At 41.8% G+C, this 16254-nt stretch overlaps 2 protein-coding genes across 7 annotated transcripts in view; both read left to right on the top strand.

The window, feature by feature from the left end:
• The window catches only part of LOC142947776 (alpha-1,3-mannosyl-glycoprotein 4-beta-N-acetylglucosaminyltransferase C-like), a 46923-nt gene extending 38444 nt beyond the window's left edge, over window positions 1-8479 (top strand). For all 3 annotated transcript variants that reach the window (XM_076089595.1, XM_076089593.1, XM_076089594.1), the window contains 3 exons: window positions 6330-6463; window positions 6857-7004; window positions 7088-8479. In XM_076089595.1, the coding sequence (XP_075945710.1) occupies window positions 6338-6463; window positions 6857-7004; window positions 7088-8253 (1440 nt within the window). In that variant the 5' untranslated portion in view covers window positions 6330-6337 and the 3' untranslated portion in view covers window positions 8254-8479. The remainder of the gene's footprint in view (window positions 1-6329; window positions 6464-6856; window positions 7005-7087) is intronic.
• A 1940-nt stretch (window positions 8480-10419) lies between these two features.
• rnf141 (ring finger protein 141) lies at window positions 10420-16146 on the top strand. Of its 4 annotated transcripts, XR_012953421.1 has the most exons (8): window positions 10420-10557; window positions 11857-12063; window positions 12393-12501; window positions 12927-13108; window positions 13970-14077; window positions 14173-14497; window positions 14771-14814; window positions 15034-16146. XR_012953421.1 is itself a non-coding variant. In XM_076089592.1 (6 exons), exons 2-6 carry the CDS (start codon window positions 11927-11929, stop codon window positions 14321-14323), a joined length of 687 nt encoding a protein of 228 aa, XP_075945707.1. In that variant the 5' UTR covers window positions 10420-10557; window positions 11857-11926; the 3' UTR covers window positions 14324-16146. The 4 variants fall into 4 exon arrangements, 1 of the variants encoding a protein (XP_075945707.1); XR_012953419.1 differs by having other exon boundaries at window positions 14771-16146; XR_012953420.1 differs by having other exon boundaries at window positions 14173-14814.
• Window positions 16147-16254: the final 108 nt, after the last annotated feature.

Here is a 16254-nt window from a genome sequence, read left to right as displayed (position 1 = left end):
AAAGCACCACTGCATTGGTCTCTATCGGGTGAAAAGTATAAGTCTGTTGTACTTGTGACAACATACCAGCTGAGATCTGGTTTAGTACTTTAGTGAGACGGTACATCGGGGGGGGGGTAAACCTTATTTGCTCTCTGTCATCCTCTGTCCTCCGCATAAGAAAAAACTACTCAAACAAAAACTGCTTTAACAAATATTTGTTATGTTCTGTTCAGCAAAATTAAATAATGTGTTAAAAAGCTCATTCAAATAAAATCAGTGAACATTTAAAGCAACAGCAGCAACACGATCTCATCAGAGACACTCTCCTGCTGCCTGTTTTCCTGCATCACACACACACACACAGACACACACACACACACTCACACACACACACACACACTCAGCAGGGTCCGTGTGGCTTCATACACTTCCTGACAACAGAGAAATGAACAATGGTGTTTACCAAATGGCTTTTTTGTTCAACACACATTAAAATGGCATCTCATTAGAGGCCCCGAGGAGCCATTTTATACGAGATTAATTGTATTTTTTGAAAGCATTTCCTCTTCATTAATATTCTGCTTATGGATTCACTGAAACAGCCCTCCATATTCATACCGCTTATTACAGGAAGCTTAGAAACGCGGACTTTAAAACTTGAGCTTTTCTCCTCTGAGATGTAAAAACAGTGTTTATTGTCTATTCTGTAGCTTCTGATCACAGCTCCATATGAATTCATATAATGAGGAACGATATGCATCTTCAGTCAGCGTTGAACCTGAAAAAAATGCATAATTTTGCGTCATGTGAAAATTTAATAAAATGTAATCGTGGTTGTGAAATGCAGCCACTCTCCAGTTGCGTTGAGCTAAATGTCAGAATCCTCGGTGAGAATGCTAACAGGCTGATTGAAGCAGATTCTGCATCTTTACCATCTTTGACATCTCAGTTTAGCGTCACAGCACGCTAATATTTGATAATGAGTTCTGAGACGTTTCACAGATGAATAATTCACACAAAAAGTTGTTTAAGCGCTTCGGTGAACAGAAATCTATGAAATAGCGACGAGTCGCCTTAAAGATTCAACATTCAAGACACTTTATTGTCATTATTAAAGATAAGATAAGACAAGATATAACTTTATATATAACATATATTTGGCATTTCTGTTATTGTAGTTAATCAGCGGACATAAGCACAAAACTCAAACTTGAACTCAGATCTGTTGCAACATACGAGTGCTGCATGAAACCTGTTTTTTTAGATCGTTTAAAGTAATCGGATCTCTGTAATCAGTGATCACGGTCGCCTGCAAAGCGGCAGCTGCACAGTCCTCGAGGTTAAAGGAGTCTTCAGCAGACGCGGCTCTCTGCTTCTGCAGCGTGGCGATGGCGTGCTGCAGCAGGCCTGCAGTTCATGTAAATTGCATCTGGAGTGTATTTACCTTTCAGGTCAAAGACGAACATGAAAGGCTTCTTCGGTCCCAGCGGTGGGGACCGTAATGAGGATGGGCTCTCCTCTCAGCAGTCAGCGCTTTGACCCACATTAGCTCTCTGCCCGAGGCCCGCTGAGGCAGGATGGAGATGGAGAATAATAGCTGGATATAGTGTCTAAGACGCGCATTGTGTATTAAATTATATTCACAGAGTTCCACAAGGCTCTGTGAAGTTCATAAACTAGAAGGGATTTAAAAAAAGAAAGCCATTAAGAGCCCTCGGCACGGATTCCAGAGCACATCGCAGCGCCTCGATGATCTACTCCTCAACATCTTAGTGCAGAGGCATTATCTTTATTACTGCTCAGGTTGCAGATGGCGCTAAACTTTCGAGACACTTTGAAGGGAAATCACTCAGTCTGCTTTTATTTATACAAGGTTCTGCACTGAAATGCAGTTTACAGAGCGTTCAAAGACACAAACAGCAGCAAGAATCGTAGAAAGATGAATGAAGTGTTTCTAAAAACAACATAAAAAACAGAGTCGATGAAAACGAAAATAAAGTAATATGTTTTCTTTAAAATGTTAAAAGATACTTATTACTTGTTATTGATCTCCAGGTGTTTTACATTAACTAGATATAAAACAACAACAAACCACAGGTAGCTCAGATATAATAGGATAGAATTAATCCCCAGATGCCACCACAAACACAAATATACACAATACGGCGACAAAGACATCGACGCAATGTAAAAATATACACAACACGTCATGAATAGGTAACACCAGGCAGGGTCATTGAAGGGAAAGACACAGTAATCTGGGTTATTTTATCATCAGTGTGACTTCTTTTTTCAGTTGGGCTATCAAAACTTCGTCAACATTTTAATGCCTCAAACAACTACAGATGATAACAACACAGTAAAGGAACAACATTTAGATTTTAAGGCGGTTTACATTCACTTCGGGACAGTTGAAGTTGTTTTTCGAGACGCTGGTGAACAAAGTTAGTCTGGAGCCCCAAAATACTCACGAGAGCACGAATTATGTATTAATCCACAACTGACAATTGAAGGAGACTTGAAACTAGAGATTGAGACCATAAACTCATGTTTACAATGTTTACTGAGGTAATAAATCAAGAGAGAAGTAGGATTATTGTCTCATAGACTTCTATACAACCAGAGGAGTCGCCCCCTGGTGGACATTAGAGAGAATGCAAGTTAATACAAATTGGGATGAGCAAAGGTTGTAGCAAGTACTTAAGTATTGGATGTCACACTTTGACCCGATGATGGCACTAAATAAAAAGTCAGAGAGTTTTATATTTATACTTTTGTACTGATAGTTGTTGAGATATTTCAATTTGGACCAGAGAGCTCCTCCAGAATCATAAAGGGCCTAATTTAACTGAGTGGTACTACTTGTGATGAGTAAACTGATCTTCATGCATCAGTGGAGGACCTTGGACGTAATCCGGCGTTTTGTAGGATCATCCGATCTCAACGTTTTCAGCCCATTAGGACAGAAAAAAGCCGTCACAAAGACAGAAAGCACAGCCGAAAGCACAGCCGAAAACAAGTAGAACAACCTCAGCTGGGATAGAAAATGCCTTTATGTTGGTGCGATTCTGCACATTTTATGGATTTTTTTGCACGTCCCCTGTCAGTTCGCATCACAAACAGATCCTCAAATGAAGATTAACAACCCGAAAAAAGTCTGATTTGAGCAGTAATTTGTAAAATTGTCGGCCTGCAGCCTGAATGAACGTTAAAGGAGACGAGTTTGTTGCTGGAGGGTTTCAGAGTCAATAACTAGAACCAGCTGTGAAAGCCTGATTGTGGAGAATAAATGAGTGACGCCTTAAATTCAACAACTTCCATCAAGGTGCTCTTCAGCAAGGCACTTCATCCCAATTTGCTTCGGTAGCGGCAGCAAAGCCCGCACCAGTAAAAAGGGCTGTGGTGATCGTACTGGGAGGCTCCCGAGTGTGTCTCTGTGTGAAACAGAGTCTGCTTTCTCAGCAAAAAAAAAGACAACCTTCCCTGAATAATAATAAAAGATGGATGAGATACTTGTTGCTGCAGCGCCACAAGACTCCACAGTGATGCATCTACATGACAGCTGGTTCACATTATGGACTCCATGAGCACACGGGATCCTCAGCAGTCAGTGTGTTTATTTCTGTTCTTTCACGCTTCTTCTGGTGTGAGCTCTGTAAAGAAGGCCATCAGAATTAAAGTACACTTAAGTCCTGTACAAACAGTACATTGCATGATGGGTAATCTGAGCGCAAGAGGCTTTAAATACTAGCAATGGTGGGACTTCACGGGGCAACATCGGGAAGTGGTTATATCCTCTTTCTTTGGTTGTGCAGCCTTTTGTTTCACCTCTCTTTGTTCCTCATTGTGTGGTTTTACAGTGTGGAAGATAACCACCATCATCTACTTAAACGTCTCTGCAAACCTAACTCTGGTGAAGGCAATACTAAAGTGACTTAAACTTGCATTCTCTCTAGTGTCCACCAGGGGGCGACTCCTCTGGTTGTATAGAAGTCTATGAGAAAATGACTCTACTTCTCTCTTGATTTATTACCTCAGTAAACATGGTAAACATGAGTTTATGGTCTCAATCTCTAGTTTCAAGTCTTCTTCAGTACAGCATGATGTTCATTTAGTACATTATGGTCCATTTAGAGTCAAACACACCATAAAGCAGGGTATGCTTTAGGGGCGGGGCTACCTTGTGATTGACAGGTCGCTACCACGGTGTTGTCCGGTCTAAGAGTTGTCCGTGTTTCCGTCTTACAACTTTAACTCTTTCACAGTGTGTTTTCAGTTCATGAAGTTAATTGTAACATTTTTGGTCGCCTAAAAATGTTTCACCTACTTGAAGCTCCGCCCTCTCGTGTCACTTTTGGTTGCACAAAACAAGATGGCGACGGCCAAAATGCTGAACTGAAGGCTTCAGAACTTCAGTCCACAAACCAACGGGTGACATCAAAGTGAGTCTATGGTAATAAACTACAGTTAAGATGTGGTTGGGGCTATGAAGACTGGGTTCATTCCATTTTAAGTTGAAAGACACGTGACTGTTCAGACTGATCAGCAACATCACATTTACGTCGGAAGGGAGGAGAAAAGAAGAAATCCTTTCTGCTGCCGTATAAACAGAGAGCGCGACTGCCGGCCGCCTTCATGTGCAATTTAAGAGAGTAGTACCCACTAATTTAATAAAAACCTGCTGCAGTGCTCCCAAGTCTGAGGACAAGTTAGTCTGTTCCTTTCATCATAATTTGCTGTTGTTGAAGCAGCGTCGATGGAAATCCGGGGAAACGTCTGAATCGCTCAGCTTCATTCTTACTTTAGTTTTTTCATCCAGAAGATTTACCTGTAAACCAAAAGAGACTTGTACTAATATTAAAAACTGCTTCCTTCTTTCATTCATAAAACAAAAGACAAGTGGAGGAATGTCCTCTGGTTCTGTGCTCTGGAGAGAGTTGAAGAGGAACCCTCCTGTAGGACTCATTGGTATTCCTCTCTACCTGTTATCCTTTCACTGGCTCTAATCTAAAATGACTTCAGTCGTAGAAATGAGCTCACGCGGGCGAACACGCCGATAATTTGCTGAAGAAAAAATCACAAAAGAAAAGAAAAACAACTTGGCAGAGCAGCGTTTCTTAAACTAAAGCAAACAGACCCAACAAATGGTGCTTATTTATTCATAGACAAACCCTCATTTCCATATAAATGTACGTGACCTATGGGAGGCTTGTTTGTTGTTTAGATTCACTCGGAGAAAGCAAACAAAAATCTAATTTATTTGCGGTATTTCTTTCTGCATGTGGCCCTTATTTCGCCTTGTTAGATATTCTTTCGTCGCCTCAATATCTGATTTTGCAGGATGTGTGTGTGTGTGTGTGTGTGTGTGTGTGTGTGTGTGTGTGTGTGTGTGTGTGTGTGGAGGGCTCTCATAATATTGACTCACAGCTGTCATTGTGTTTTTCCCTCTTACTCTTGCCGCTCCAAGGTGGAGCTCTTTTTTTTTTCGTGGCAGAAACACAAAATGGCTTACTTCTCTGGCAGATGGCAGATGATAACACAAGTTGTTTATTGAGTTATTTGGCTCAGCGGCGAGCCGAGCAGGCCTTTGCCATAATTGTCCCCGTCACCGAGGGGGGGGGGGGTAGAAGCTCACGGTTCCTCTCATGGAAAGGCGTCGTTCTTGTGTTACGCAACATCAGAATTAGGGAGGGTGTCGTGGGATCGGTAGTTTCTTAGATGAGGTGCCAAATAGGACGGAGAGAGATTCTTCTTTACTTAAAAGACTGTCAACACTAGGAGTAAACATCACACTGAAACGGGAGGCATTTGTTTCTTCGGTGCTTGTTAGGTTGTGAAACACATGACTGTTTCACGTCGTGAGCGGTTAGATTAACGACAGAAATGATCCTTTATTAGCAAACAATCAAATGATACAGCTTTGAAAATCGGCTTTCTTCGGTATCTCCGTGTCAGCGCTGAGCGCCACATCTGTCGGGAGGAGCACCTCATCACAGCCCCAATTAAAGATGAATATCCATCCCGCTTCAGGGTCTAATGAGTCTTTTCATTACAGCTGCACTAATCGATATTTGTACACGAACAATGGATCGAAGGAGCGTGTGAAATGTGAAAGCAGTGTCTTGTTTTACGGCCCACAGCTGTATTGTTTTGGTTCAGTCCTTCGGCTCTCATCAGCCCAGTAAATAAAGGTGCTACCTGCTCTTCATCAACAGACTGCAACATATACTGTATATATATGTATATATACTGTATATATACTGTATATATGTAGCGTTGTGTACATTCTCTCATCTTTATTTAAGTTTTGATGAGCATCTTTCTGTTTCATCTCTGATTTCTCGCAGTGATCTTTATGCTCATGTGGAAGTTCGTGGAGAAGATGAGGTGTTTCAGGAAACGCTCCATGTTCCCCTTCCTCGGCTTCCTCATAGCCTTCCTCCTCTTCTTCAACCTTTACATGGACGATGGATTTGTGCTGGTAAGATGTCTCCCCTTCCACAGGTTTATACTGATGAGTTTAATGTACCAGTTCTGCTGTTACCAGTGGTGGAATATAACTAAATACATGTATGCAAGTACTGCTCTTAAGTACACATTTTAGGTACTTGTACTTTAGTTATTTTCTCCATCATGCCACTTTATACTTCTACATTTCAGGGGGAATATTGTACTTTTTTCTTTACTATATTTATTTGACAGCTTTAGTTACTTTACAAATTCAGGTTTCTGCACACAAAGCATGAAAAGTGGAAATGAAAATGATTAAAAGTCGTTTAATCGATTGAGAGAAAATGAATTGTCATTAGTCATCTGAATACTTCCTCCACCACCGGCCTTGACTCAGCGTGTGCTTGTCATTTGTTATTCTTAGGAAGCTGAGAAGAGGCAGCTGGGAGAGACGCAGATGCATCCTTCAACCTCTGAGCGATACGTCCACACGTTCACAGATCTGTCCAATTTCTCCGGGACTATTAACGTGACGTATCGCTACCTCGCGGGAATTCCTTTGCCGCGAAAAAGTATGTATTTCCACCAAGGCGACGCTGCCGTGATGTCGGTTTTTGTTGCATAATGAAGTGACTCAGATGATTTCTGTTCACAGAGTATCTCACCATTGGTTTGTCTTCTGTCAAGAGGAAAAAGGGGAACTACCTCCTGGAGACGATCAAGTCCATCTTTGATCAGTCCAGTTACGAGGAGCTCAAAGAGATCGTGGTCGTGGTCCACCTGGCAGACTTTGACCTGGCCTGGTGTGAGAACCTGGTGCAGGAAATCACCAGGAAGTTTGCCCACCACATCATAGCCGGACGCCTCCTGGTGATCCAGGCCCCAGAGGAGTACTATCCGTCTCTGGACGGGCTGAAAAGGAACTACAACGACCCGGAGGACCGGGTCCGTTTCCGCTCCAAGCAGAACGTGGACTACGCTTTCCTCCTCAACTTCTGCACAAACCTCTCTCACTTCTACATGATGCTAGAGGATGACGTGCGCTGCTCCAGGAACTTCCTGACGGCGCTGAAGAAGGTGATCACCTCCAGGGAAGGTTCCTACTGGGTGATGCTGGAGTTCTCCAAGCTGGGCTACATCGGGAAGCTGTACCACTCCAGTGACCTGCCACGTCTGGCTCATTTCCTCCTCATGTTCTACCAGGAAATGCCCTGCGACTGGCTCCTCATCCACTTCAGGGGTCTGCTGGCCCAGAAGGACGTGATCCGCTTCAAGCCCTCGCTGTTCCAGCACATGGGCTACTACTCCTCTTACAAAGGAGCCGAGAACAAGCTGAAGGACGACGACTTCGAGGAAGACTCCATAGACATTCCTGACAACCCTCCCGCCAGCATGTACACAAACATCAACGTCTTTGAAAACTACGACGCCACCAAGGCGTACAGCACCGTCGATGAGTATTTCTGGGGGAAGCCTCCGTGCACGGGAGACTTCTTTCTCATCATCTTCAACAAATCGACGAAAATCAGCAGAATTAAAATTGTGACGGGCACGGAGGACAGACAGAACGACGTCCTTCACCACGGGGCTCTGGAGGTGGGACAGAAGGCCGTGGACACTAAACAGGGAAGACAGTGCGCTTCCTACATCACGTTAGGGGAGTTTAAAGGCGGCGGCATCGAGGTCGACAGCGTGGACCACAAGATCGCCTTCGACATCGAGTGTGTGCGAGTAGTCGTCACCGCCGGCCAGAAAGAATGGCTCATCATCAGAACTATCAGTTTATGGACCACGCAGCCCGTGAGCCAGTTTAAGAAGTAACAGAGCGGGTTTTTATATCGCCCGTCTGTCTGTACAGTGTTATTTTTGGACGCTAGTTCATTCTGGACTACTTCTGGGAAGTTTGTGTTCATGGGATTCAAAGCAATCCATATTTTCTTGGGTTGTTTTCAATGTGAATGTGTATTAAAATGACAGATTCTGTACAGTATGGAGCCTTTATACCGTTGTTCTTTTTCCTAAATCTCTGTATAAAATTGTTCCTACATGACTGCTTCCTTGTCTTTTGTTTGTTTGTCATAGCACCTTAAAAGGACATTGCGTCTGTTTTCTTACATTTTTATAACCTGGTTACAAACGTGTAGAATCACGATTTATCCATCACTGATAGAAATTGTGTATGAAGTGAAACAAGATATTTTCGGGACTTTCTTTTTAGGAAGTTATGCACCCAAAGTAAGAGAGCGAGGATGTGTTCAGTGCTGCACTGTTTCCTACTTCTAAAACTAAAAACAATCTAAAAGAGATATGAAATGGAGAAAAGAACCTGAGGTTTAAACGGCTCATTAGACTTTCTTTAATTCTGTCAGCTCAGCTGACAGAATTACTTCTGCCAGGTGGACCACGACCACGATCTCTTTGAGCTCCTCGTAACTGGACTGATCAAAGATGGACTTGATCGTCTCCAGGAGGTAGTTCCCCTTTTTCCTCTTGACAGAAGACAAACCAATGGTGAGTGTTACGTCACCAAACAGCTGATCCGTCTGACGTCATCAATGACTTCACATCATTTGTTAAAATAATTATATTCTGTATTGTATACATGATTAGTCTGACCACTTTTATAAGAAGGTATCTCTTTAGTTTCTTTGTCCTTTGCTTCCATCTGCTGGTAGAATCAAAGACACATAAACACATTATTATTAATCAGCAACCGAACCAGAAAACTAACAATTACTCTGCAAATGTAATAAAATGTCTCAAATCTTGGTTTGAAAGTTTAAAAACAAAACCTCATAAAAACTGTTACAAATTAAATAAAAATAGAATCACACTATTTCAATATTAATAATCTCATCCTCTTTATATCTGTCCCGATGTGATCTGTTCTGCTCCCCTGCCTCCCGAATCAAATGCATCTTCTCTCGTCCTATTTCTCTTCATATCCTCTTGTTTCACCACCTGCTGCCTCCTTCACCTCCTCCACCTCCTGCAGCCACAAGTCATCTGAGTCAATCTCCATCATCTTACCCCCGTCAGTTAAAAAAAGAAAAGAAAAGATAGTCAAGTTATGTCCAGTCAGACTAAACAAACATCAAACATTTGATTTGTGTTCTTATTCTTCTTATATAATGTGAATCTATTTTAAACACTTAGTACGCTGTGATGGTGTTTTCTATCTCAGAGATTAAGCAACAGAGCAGAGATTATTAGAGAGAGCGTACTAGAAATGTGGAGGATAAGTGTGGAAACGTCTGGAGTGGAATGGGGACCTGACATTCCTGACTTTGAGAGAAGTGAGAACATGGCCAGTGTGTGCAGGAGAAATGTCTTTGATGGACACAGCTGCTTGTAAACTGCTGGATGAATCTGAGGGGAGACGGAGATGGTCATCCAACAAAAGAGAGTGCTGAAAGCCAGCTGGGAAACACACTAATTAAGTCTTAGCTGGACAGGAGACGTGGCAGCAAGAGACTTGAGTGCACGAAAAGGAGTTTTGTCCAACTGCAATGTGGCCTATTACACCTGTGTGGCTTCTAGAAACGTTAGTGGTCGGTTTGAAACTACTGAAACAATTAAAAGTTCAGTTGGTGAGTGAGTTTTATGGGCACGAGGAATTCATAGTAAGATGGATTAATATAAAAGAGGTCATGACCGAGTTTAATAAATAGGACAGTAATCTGAACATCATAGTGAAGCATCCAACCGGTGTTTGTGTATCAGGTACCAGACACTGTATTTGCTTGTTAGTTGCTGGAAATGTGTTTCAGAGAGAAAGGACATGACGGGAGACATTAGAAAGAGTTGAGCTAAGAGGAGCAAGAGTAAAGTCAAAGTGGACAAGATAGAAGATGATTAGTCAGAACACCAAACAACAAACTAATGAGGTTTTAAAAAACGGCCATGCTGGACGATGTAGGAGTTAATTAACTCCAGGAGATGGCAGTAGTGCAACATCAAGGATGCAAACTGCCGTTAAACCCCAAAGAAAAACAAGAAGAAGAAGACGCTTTACTGCGACGTCATCAAACGGCGACCGTGTTGTGTCAACACAAACCGAAGCTAACAGCGAAGAGTGAAGTTTGGACTCCCACTCCTCTCGCCTTTAACGTTGTCAAGTGTTTGGTAAGAAAATAAGCTTCTTTTTTCCCTCCTGATGTCACAACAGAGGATCATATTTTTAATTTATCATCTTTCATGGCTTTATTTATTGGTTATTTACGTTAAAAATGATGCTAGTTGTCGTTAGCAAACTGCTGTTGAGAAGTATTAACCGACTAAGATTAGCAAATCGTGTTTGAACTGAGGTTGGTGGATTATATCTAAAATGAAATGTGTTTTTAACTTTAAGAATTAGTCTACCATTCACCACAGTGACATGAACAATATTTAACGTTTGTTCAGTTAGCTTAACAGCTAACGTTACTGGTCAGTAGGACGTCATTATGCTAATTTAGCTAATACAGGTGAGATCCTGCAACTACGTTATTGTGGATTTGGTTGTTTATCTGAGTTCCTAATGACAAAGTTGAGATGTTGTCAACTGTTAATTAGATGTGTTAAGTTAGTGTTAACGTTACTCTAATGAGCTCATTAGACAGGATGTGTTTGTTCTTGATTGAATCAAAGAGGTGCTCATTAGTTAATGCCTGACTAGCTGGCTTAGTGCTGAAAATATTAGTCGATGAATTGATTAGTTGATCACAGAATAAAGAAGATTGGCAACTATTTTGACCATTCTTTACTTGTGTCAGTCATTTGTCAGCAGATGTAGTGAAACATTTAGGAAACATTTAGAAATATCTCTGATTCCAGCCTCTCAAGTGAGAAGATGGCCTGATTTTCTTTCTCATGTATTATTGTAATCTAGATGTTTTTGGGTATCTGGCATAAAAGAGGACATTTTAAGATGTCGGGTTTGGCTCGTTGAAGTTGTTATTGCTGTTTTATAATTTTTTTATAGGCTAAGTGATTCTGGATTCATTGAAAACAACATGGACTTTGAAAACTAGTAGGTTCAGTTTAAGTGAATACACAACTAGTGTGGCTGTATACTCATAAATATGTGGACACTCACAGAAATGTCCTTTTGGTCTGGGGCTGGTTGTCAAAGGTTGAGTTAGGCCCCTTAGCTCCAAATCTTAACGCTCTACAATGTCAAAACAAGTCAATCTTTACTTATACTTATATATCACAATATCACAAATCTGCCTCAAGGGGCTTTACAATCTGTACGCCATACGACACCCGCTGTCCTGAGACCCTCGTCCTTTAATCACAACATTGGCTCCTACTGTCCACATGTCAAAGTCCTTCACACTGAACCCTCATGTGATAAACTGAAACAAAGACTTGGAGCCAAGTCTTATCACCCAACATTGCCGTTTTCATCTCATTAGTGCTTAACTGTTAATTTGCCAACAGGCTCTGCAGAACTGAATGAGAAGCAGCTTTCTGCCAGTGCTGTTTTATACGTGCTGCTGCTGCTGCCAGGATGGGCCAGCAGCTCTCAGGTCAGTCGGTGATGACCCGTCTGCCTGAGAAGCTGGTGAAACACGCCGGACTGGTGCGTGACAGCGGCTACCTGACCTACGAGGAGTTTCTGGCGAGGGTGTCCGAACTCAACGACGTGTAAGTCGCAGTCTGTCCCGGACGTTGATGTTCGATTGTGCAAACATACAGCGGGTTTCCAGTCGCTTTAATGTTGTGGAGGGACCGTGGAATTGAGAGTTCCCAGCAGAGCATGTTTAGCGAGTGAGCAGTACCTAAACTGCAGAGTGCACACAATAAACAACACACAGCAGTTTTGGCCAGAAACACAATTTAAATTTAGGGATAAATGTAGCAATGTTTCCGAACATTGGGCATAACTTTGTGTGTGTTTGCATGTGTGTGTTTGCAGAATGGTTTCTTGAGTTTAACATACCCTCTTTTCTTCTACTCTGCTGGATCTCTCTCAGAACGGCCAAGCTCGCTACTGGACAGCAGAAGCACCTGCTGTTTGAGGTGCAGCCAGGATCCGATGCCACGGCCTTGTGGAAGGTGGCTGTGAGGGTCCTCTGCACCAAGGTGAGACCTAACAACCTGTCCACACACATCACGAGCCAACAAGAGCATCTGTGCACACCTTTAATCTTGTGTAGGAGAGAAGAGGACAGCTGCAGGTGTGGTCAAGGATAATATTGGGTTCACGTGTGTCTCCTTGTTGTGGTTATCCTTCTAACCAGAGTCTTCAGGGCATCAAACGTTAAGCAGCCTTATCTAATACTTTCACTCTGTATCCGAGACTTGTGAATCAGTGTTTTTCATCGTGGAGCACAAGGAGGGGTTTGAGGTTATTGCACGCAGAAATATTACATGTTTCCCCCAGTATTCCAGCTGTGCTCATGTACTGTGGTTGAGTTCTTTAATTACATTTAGAGGGAACACACTGTTGAGTTTGTGCATCACTAGAGTGATAATGCACTCATGTGATCGCCTTTGTCTCACCCTAGATCAACAAAGAGAGCGGTACGATGGAAGCGTCGCGCATCATGAACCTGTACCAGTTCATCCAGCTGTACCGTGACATCACCAGCCAGGCCGCCGAGGTGCTGTCTGCAGAGGGCGCCACCGAGGGCCCGTCGGCCCAGCTGTCCTCCACCGACTCCTGCCAGGCCAGCATGTGGATGGGCAGGTAGGTGCACAGGAAGTGGGCCCACAAACAGTCAAAGAAACCTCCTTTTTTACATTGAAAGTAGAGTTTTTATTGGAAATTAACTGTTTCATTTACGTCCATATTACATATAACATCTACAACTCTCTCTCCTGGTGTTGGGGTTCACACTACTACTCCTAAAAGGGAAAGAGGACGATGTCATGACCACTCTGTTCAACCCTGAACTGAACCTGGACTTATCAGTATTTTTATTGATTAGATGACCGTGTGATTAAAGGCTGCCATATTTCTGCCAGGAGACGGTGGAGACTAAAAACAGAGCTAAAAGTAGAATTTAATATTTCCTAACGTTCATCAGGTGACCAGAAACACAGTTCCAAATGAATGCTAATGTTGCTCAGACACATTCTCTGTAACAACTTCATAGACGTGATAATATATGAATGTTGTGTTTTAGAAAATAAATTAATTAATGCCGTTTTAAAGCTTTTATTTATTTTTACTAACTAGATGTCAGTGCTGCTGGACAACAGAAACGTGTTTTTTAAATGTCCCAGGGGAACTGAAATGATGGATTTAAGAAGTTATTTAGCAGCAGAATGACTGTTTAGCCCTCTGGATGAATTCCCGTCCATAGTAGGAGCTGGAGGAGGCTGAAGGGGATCAGTTTTGCATTTCCATGCATTTTTAGTACATCGAAATATATTTTTCTCAGGCAAATCCTTTTAAAGTAAGCCATTAAGATTCATCCAACACGAGGCATTTCATTCCAAAATAAGATTTTTTTGGGCGGGGGAAAGTAATACCTTCTTTTTTTTTTTTTTTTTTTTTTAGATAATGAAAACTTTGTATTTGTTCTCTGTTCGTGTGGCCGTTCAGAGTGAAGCAGCTGACGGATGAGGAGGAGTGCTGCATCTGTATGGACGGAAAGGCCGACCTCATTCTGCCCTGTGCACACAGCTTCTGCCAGAAGTGCATTGATAAATGGTGAGATGAAGGATTAAAGCTTGAATTCATTATTGTATTGCTGTGCTAATTATGTAAAGGTGTCTGTATGTAAAACTCTCTCCTGTTGTCTGCAGGAGCGGGCGGAGCCGAAACTGTCCCATATGTCGCCTGCAAGTGACCGCTGCCAATGAATCGTGGGTAATGTCTGATTTCCCCACAGAGGACGACATAGCCGGCTACATCCTCAACTTGGCGGATGAGGCGGGTCACCCGCACAGGCCTTAACACGCAGCACACTGAGCCAATGAGGTGACAGGAGGAGTCAACTCGCACCAAGTACACACGGACATGTTGCAACACAAAATGTCCCTTTCACCGAGGAGGAGATTTGTCTCAATAAAAGCTAACGACGCAGACGAAACCAGCAGGGTTTCCTCCTCCTTTTGTTCCTCGCGACAGGTTTGGAAAATTAAACCTTTGTCTCTTTTAAGTCCTTACAAAAAATATTCCAGGATGCTCTTTGTAACCCACGTATTGTAGATGTGGTGCTTTATGGGAAATGTGTGTGATAATACGTAAAAAATCCTGTATTTGTGGTATGTTATAATAAATTATAATCTATTAAGTTAACACACATTAACCAAAAGTACAGGTCTTACAGTATTTTTTGGGTTTAATCAACATGGGTGAGGAAGACTTTATGATATGAACCCTTTCATGTTGATGTGACAGAAGCTGAGACAAAGGAGGTCGGCCCGCAGACTCACAGAGGGCTGGTGAGTCTGACTCTGATATTCATAGTTGTGAAATTCAAATAAATAGTAAAAAAATGAGCTTATTCACTTTCTTTTGGATCGTTAGATGAGAAGATTGTTGTGAGAGGCATCGATCGTCTCATCTCGCTCTCCGGCAGAAAGTGAATTTGTTCCCCAAAATGTTCTAACGCACTCTTGAGTTTCTGGTCAGACTGTAAAACCAACTTTGTTTCCCACCAGTGAAGCTGTTCTGTGGTCTGTGCGACGTAACCCTGCATGTTTATACCCCACATGACACACCTTACGTTACGTGAACCTGTGATGAACGGACGCTCTGATCCCGTTCAGGACATACGACTCATTCTTCTGAGTGTACAGAACTAAAGAGTTTGATATGATTTTAAACTACTTTGCTTGCTGTGGTGTCTTTTTCGCTGTCGGAAATAACCACGATTTTGTCACCTATGCTTTTCTCATCTTTTTACTTTGTATATATTTGTATTAAGGTTTATTTTAATCTGATTGCTGTAGAAGTACTGTAGTTTACATAACCTGGTCTTTTGTCATGCATGTGGTTGAAGATAACTGATTTATTGAGATGAGGAGCTTTCCAGTTACAAATGAACTCTTGTATAATTAAAGTTATGTTGAATTTAAGAAGTTTTATTTTGAATAAGTATTTCACATAAATCATCCGCAGCACCTTTCAGTTGAGAGACCGCTGGTTGTGGTTTATGAGAACTGAAATATAAGACGTCATTTAAAGTTGTAAAAGTATAGAAGGCTAATTCAGCATTTTCTTGTGTGACATTCAGCGAGTTCATCAGTTTCATATTTAGCTAATTTTAACAGATTCTTCCAAATATGAGACGATGACCTCAGTTCTTCAACACTAACGTGATGAAAGCTGTTTCACTTTGCAGAGTAGACGTTTCCTTAATAGATGTGTGGTTCCTCTTCATTTATAACAGACCATAAACATGTGAACTTTAAGTTGACCAGAAGTAACTTTTGGTTGTCGAAGCTGAAAAATTGCACTTTGAAACCTCACTGTAGCTTTCTCTCTCTCTCTCTCTCTCTGTGTTTGTGCTGCAACAACGGAGGATGAGATATGATCTGACATTGTAATCCTTTTACAGCAGCACAACAACAAATATGCAGCAGCAGGAGACGTTCAAAACGTATAAACTAAGTTGTAAGAATGAGATGAACTTCCAGAGTAGATTAAAAACATTTGATCCCACAGACGTACGTTGTATGTGAATCTGCTGAATGGAAGGTGTATTCAGATTGAATTGATTCGTACTGTATTGTATTATCCTTAATAAAGAGATACTCACTTTTTGCACTTTATGACTTTGTTACGTTGGATTGAAAAAAGGATGAATTATCTCTTTAATTTGTTTGCATCTAATTAAAAAAACATGCAAAGGAAATATTGTATTAGATATATTAATTTGT

This window comes from Anarhichas minor, unplaced genomic scaffold (assembly GCF_050575085.1).
Source record: "Anarhichas minor isolate MPS153535 unplaced genomic scaffold, ASM5057508v1 ptg000011l, whole genome shotgun sequence".
Taxonomy (NCBI): Eukaryota; Metazoa; Chordata; class Actinopteri; order Perciformes; family Anarhichadidae; genus Anarhichas; species Anarhichas minor.
The sequence above is the reverse complement of the archived record's forward strand: the minus strand, read 5'-3'. Positions and strand labels throughout refer to the sequence as shown.

What these genes read in the sequence shown, in the direction of transcription:
- rnf141 (XM_076089592.1), top strand. Translation starts at nt 11,927, where the DNA reads ATGGGCCAGCAGCTCTCAGGTCAGTCGGTGATGACCCGTCTGCCTGAG. An exon ending in GTGTCCGAACTCAACGACGT is followed by an intron (nt 12,064 to 12,392) that starts GTAAGTCGCAGT and finishes GATCTCTCTCAG; the next exon opens with AACGGCCAAGCTCGCTACTG. An exon ending in GCCAGCATGTGGATGGGCAG is followed by an intron (nt 13,109 to 13,969) that starts GTAGGTGCACAG and finishes GTGGCCGTTCAG; the next exon opens with AGTGAAGCAGCTGACGGATG.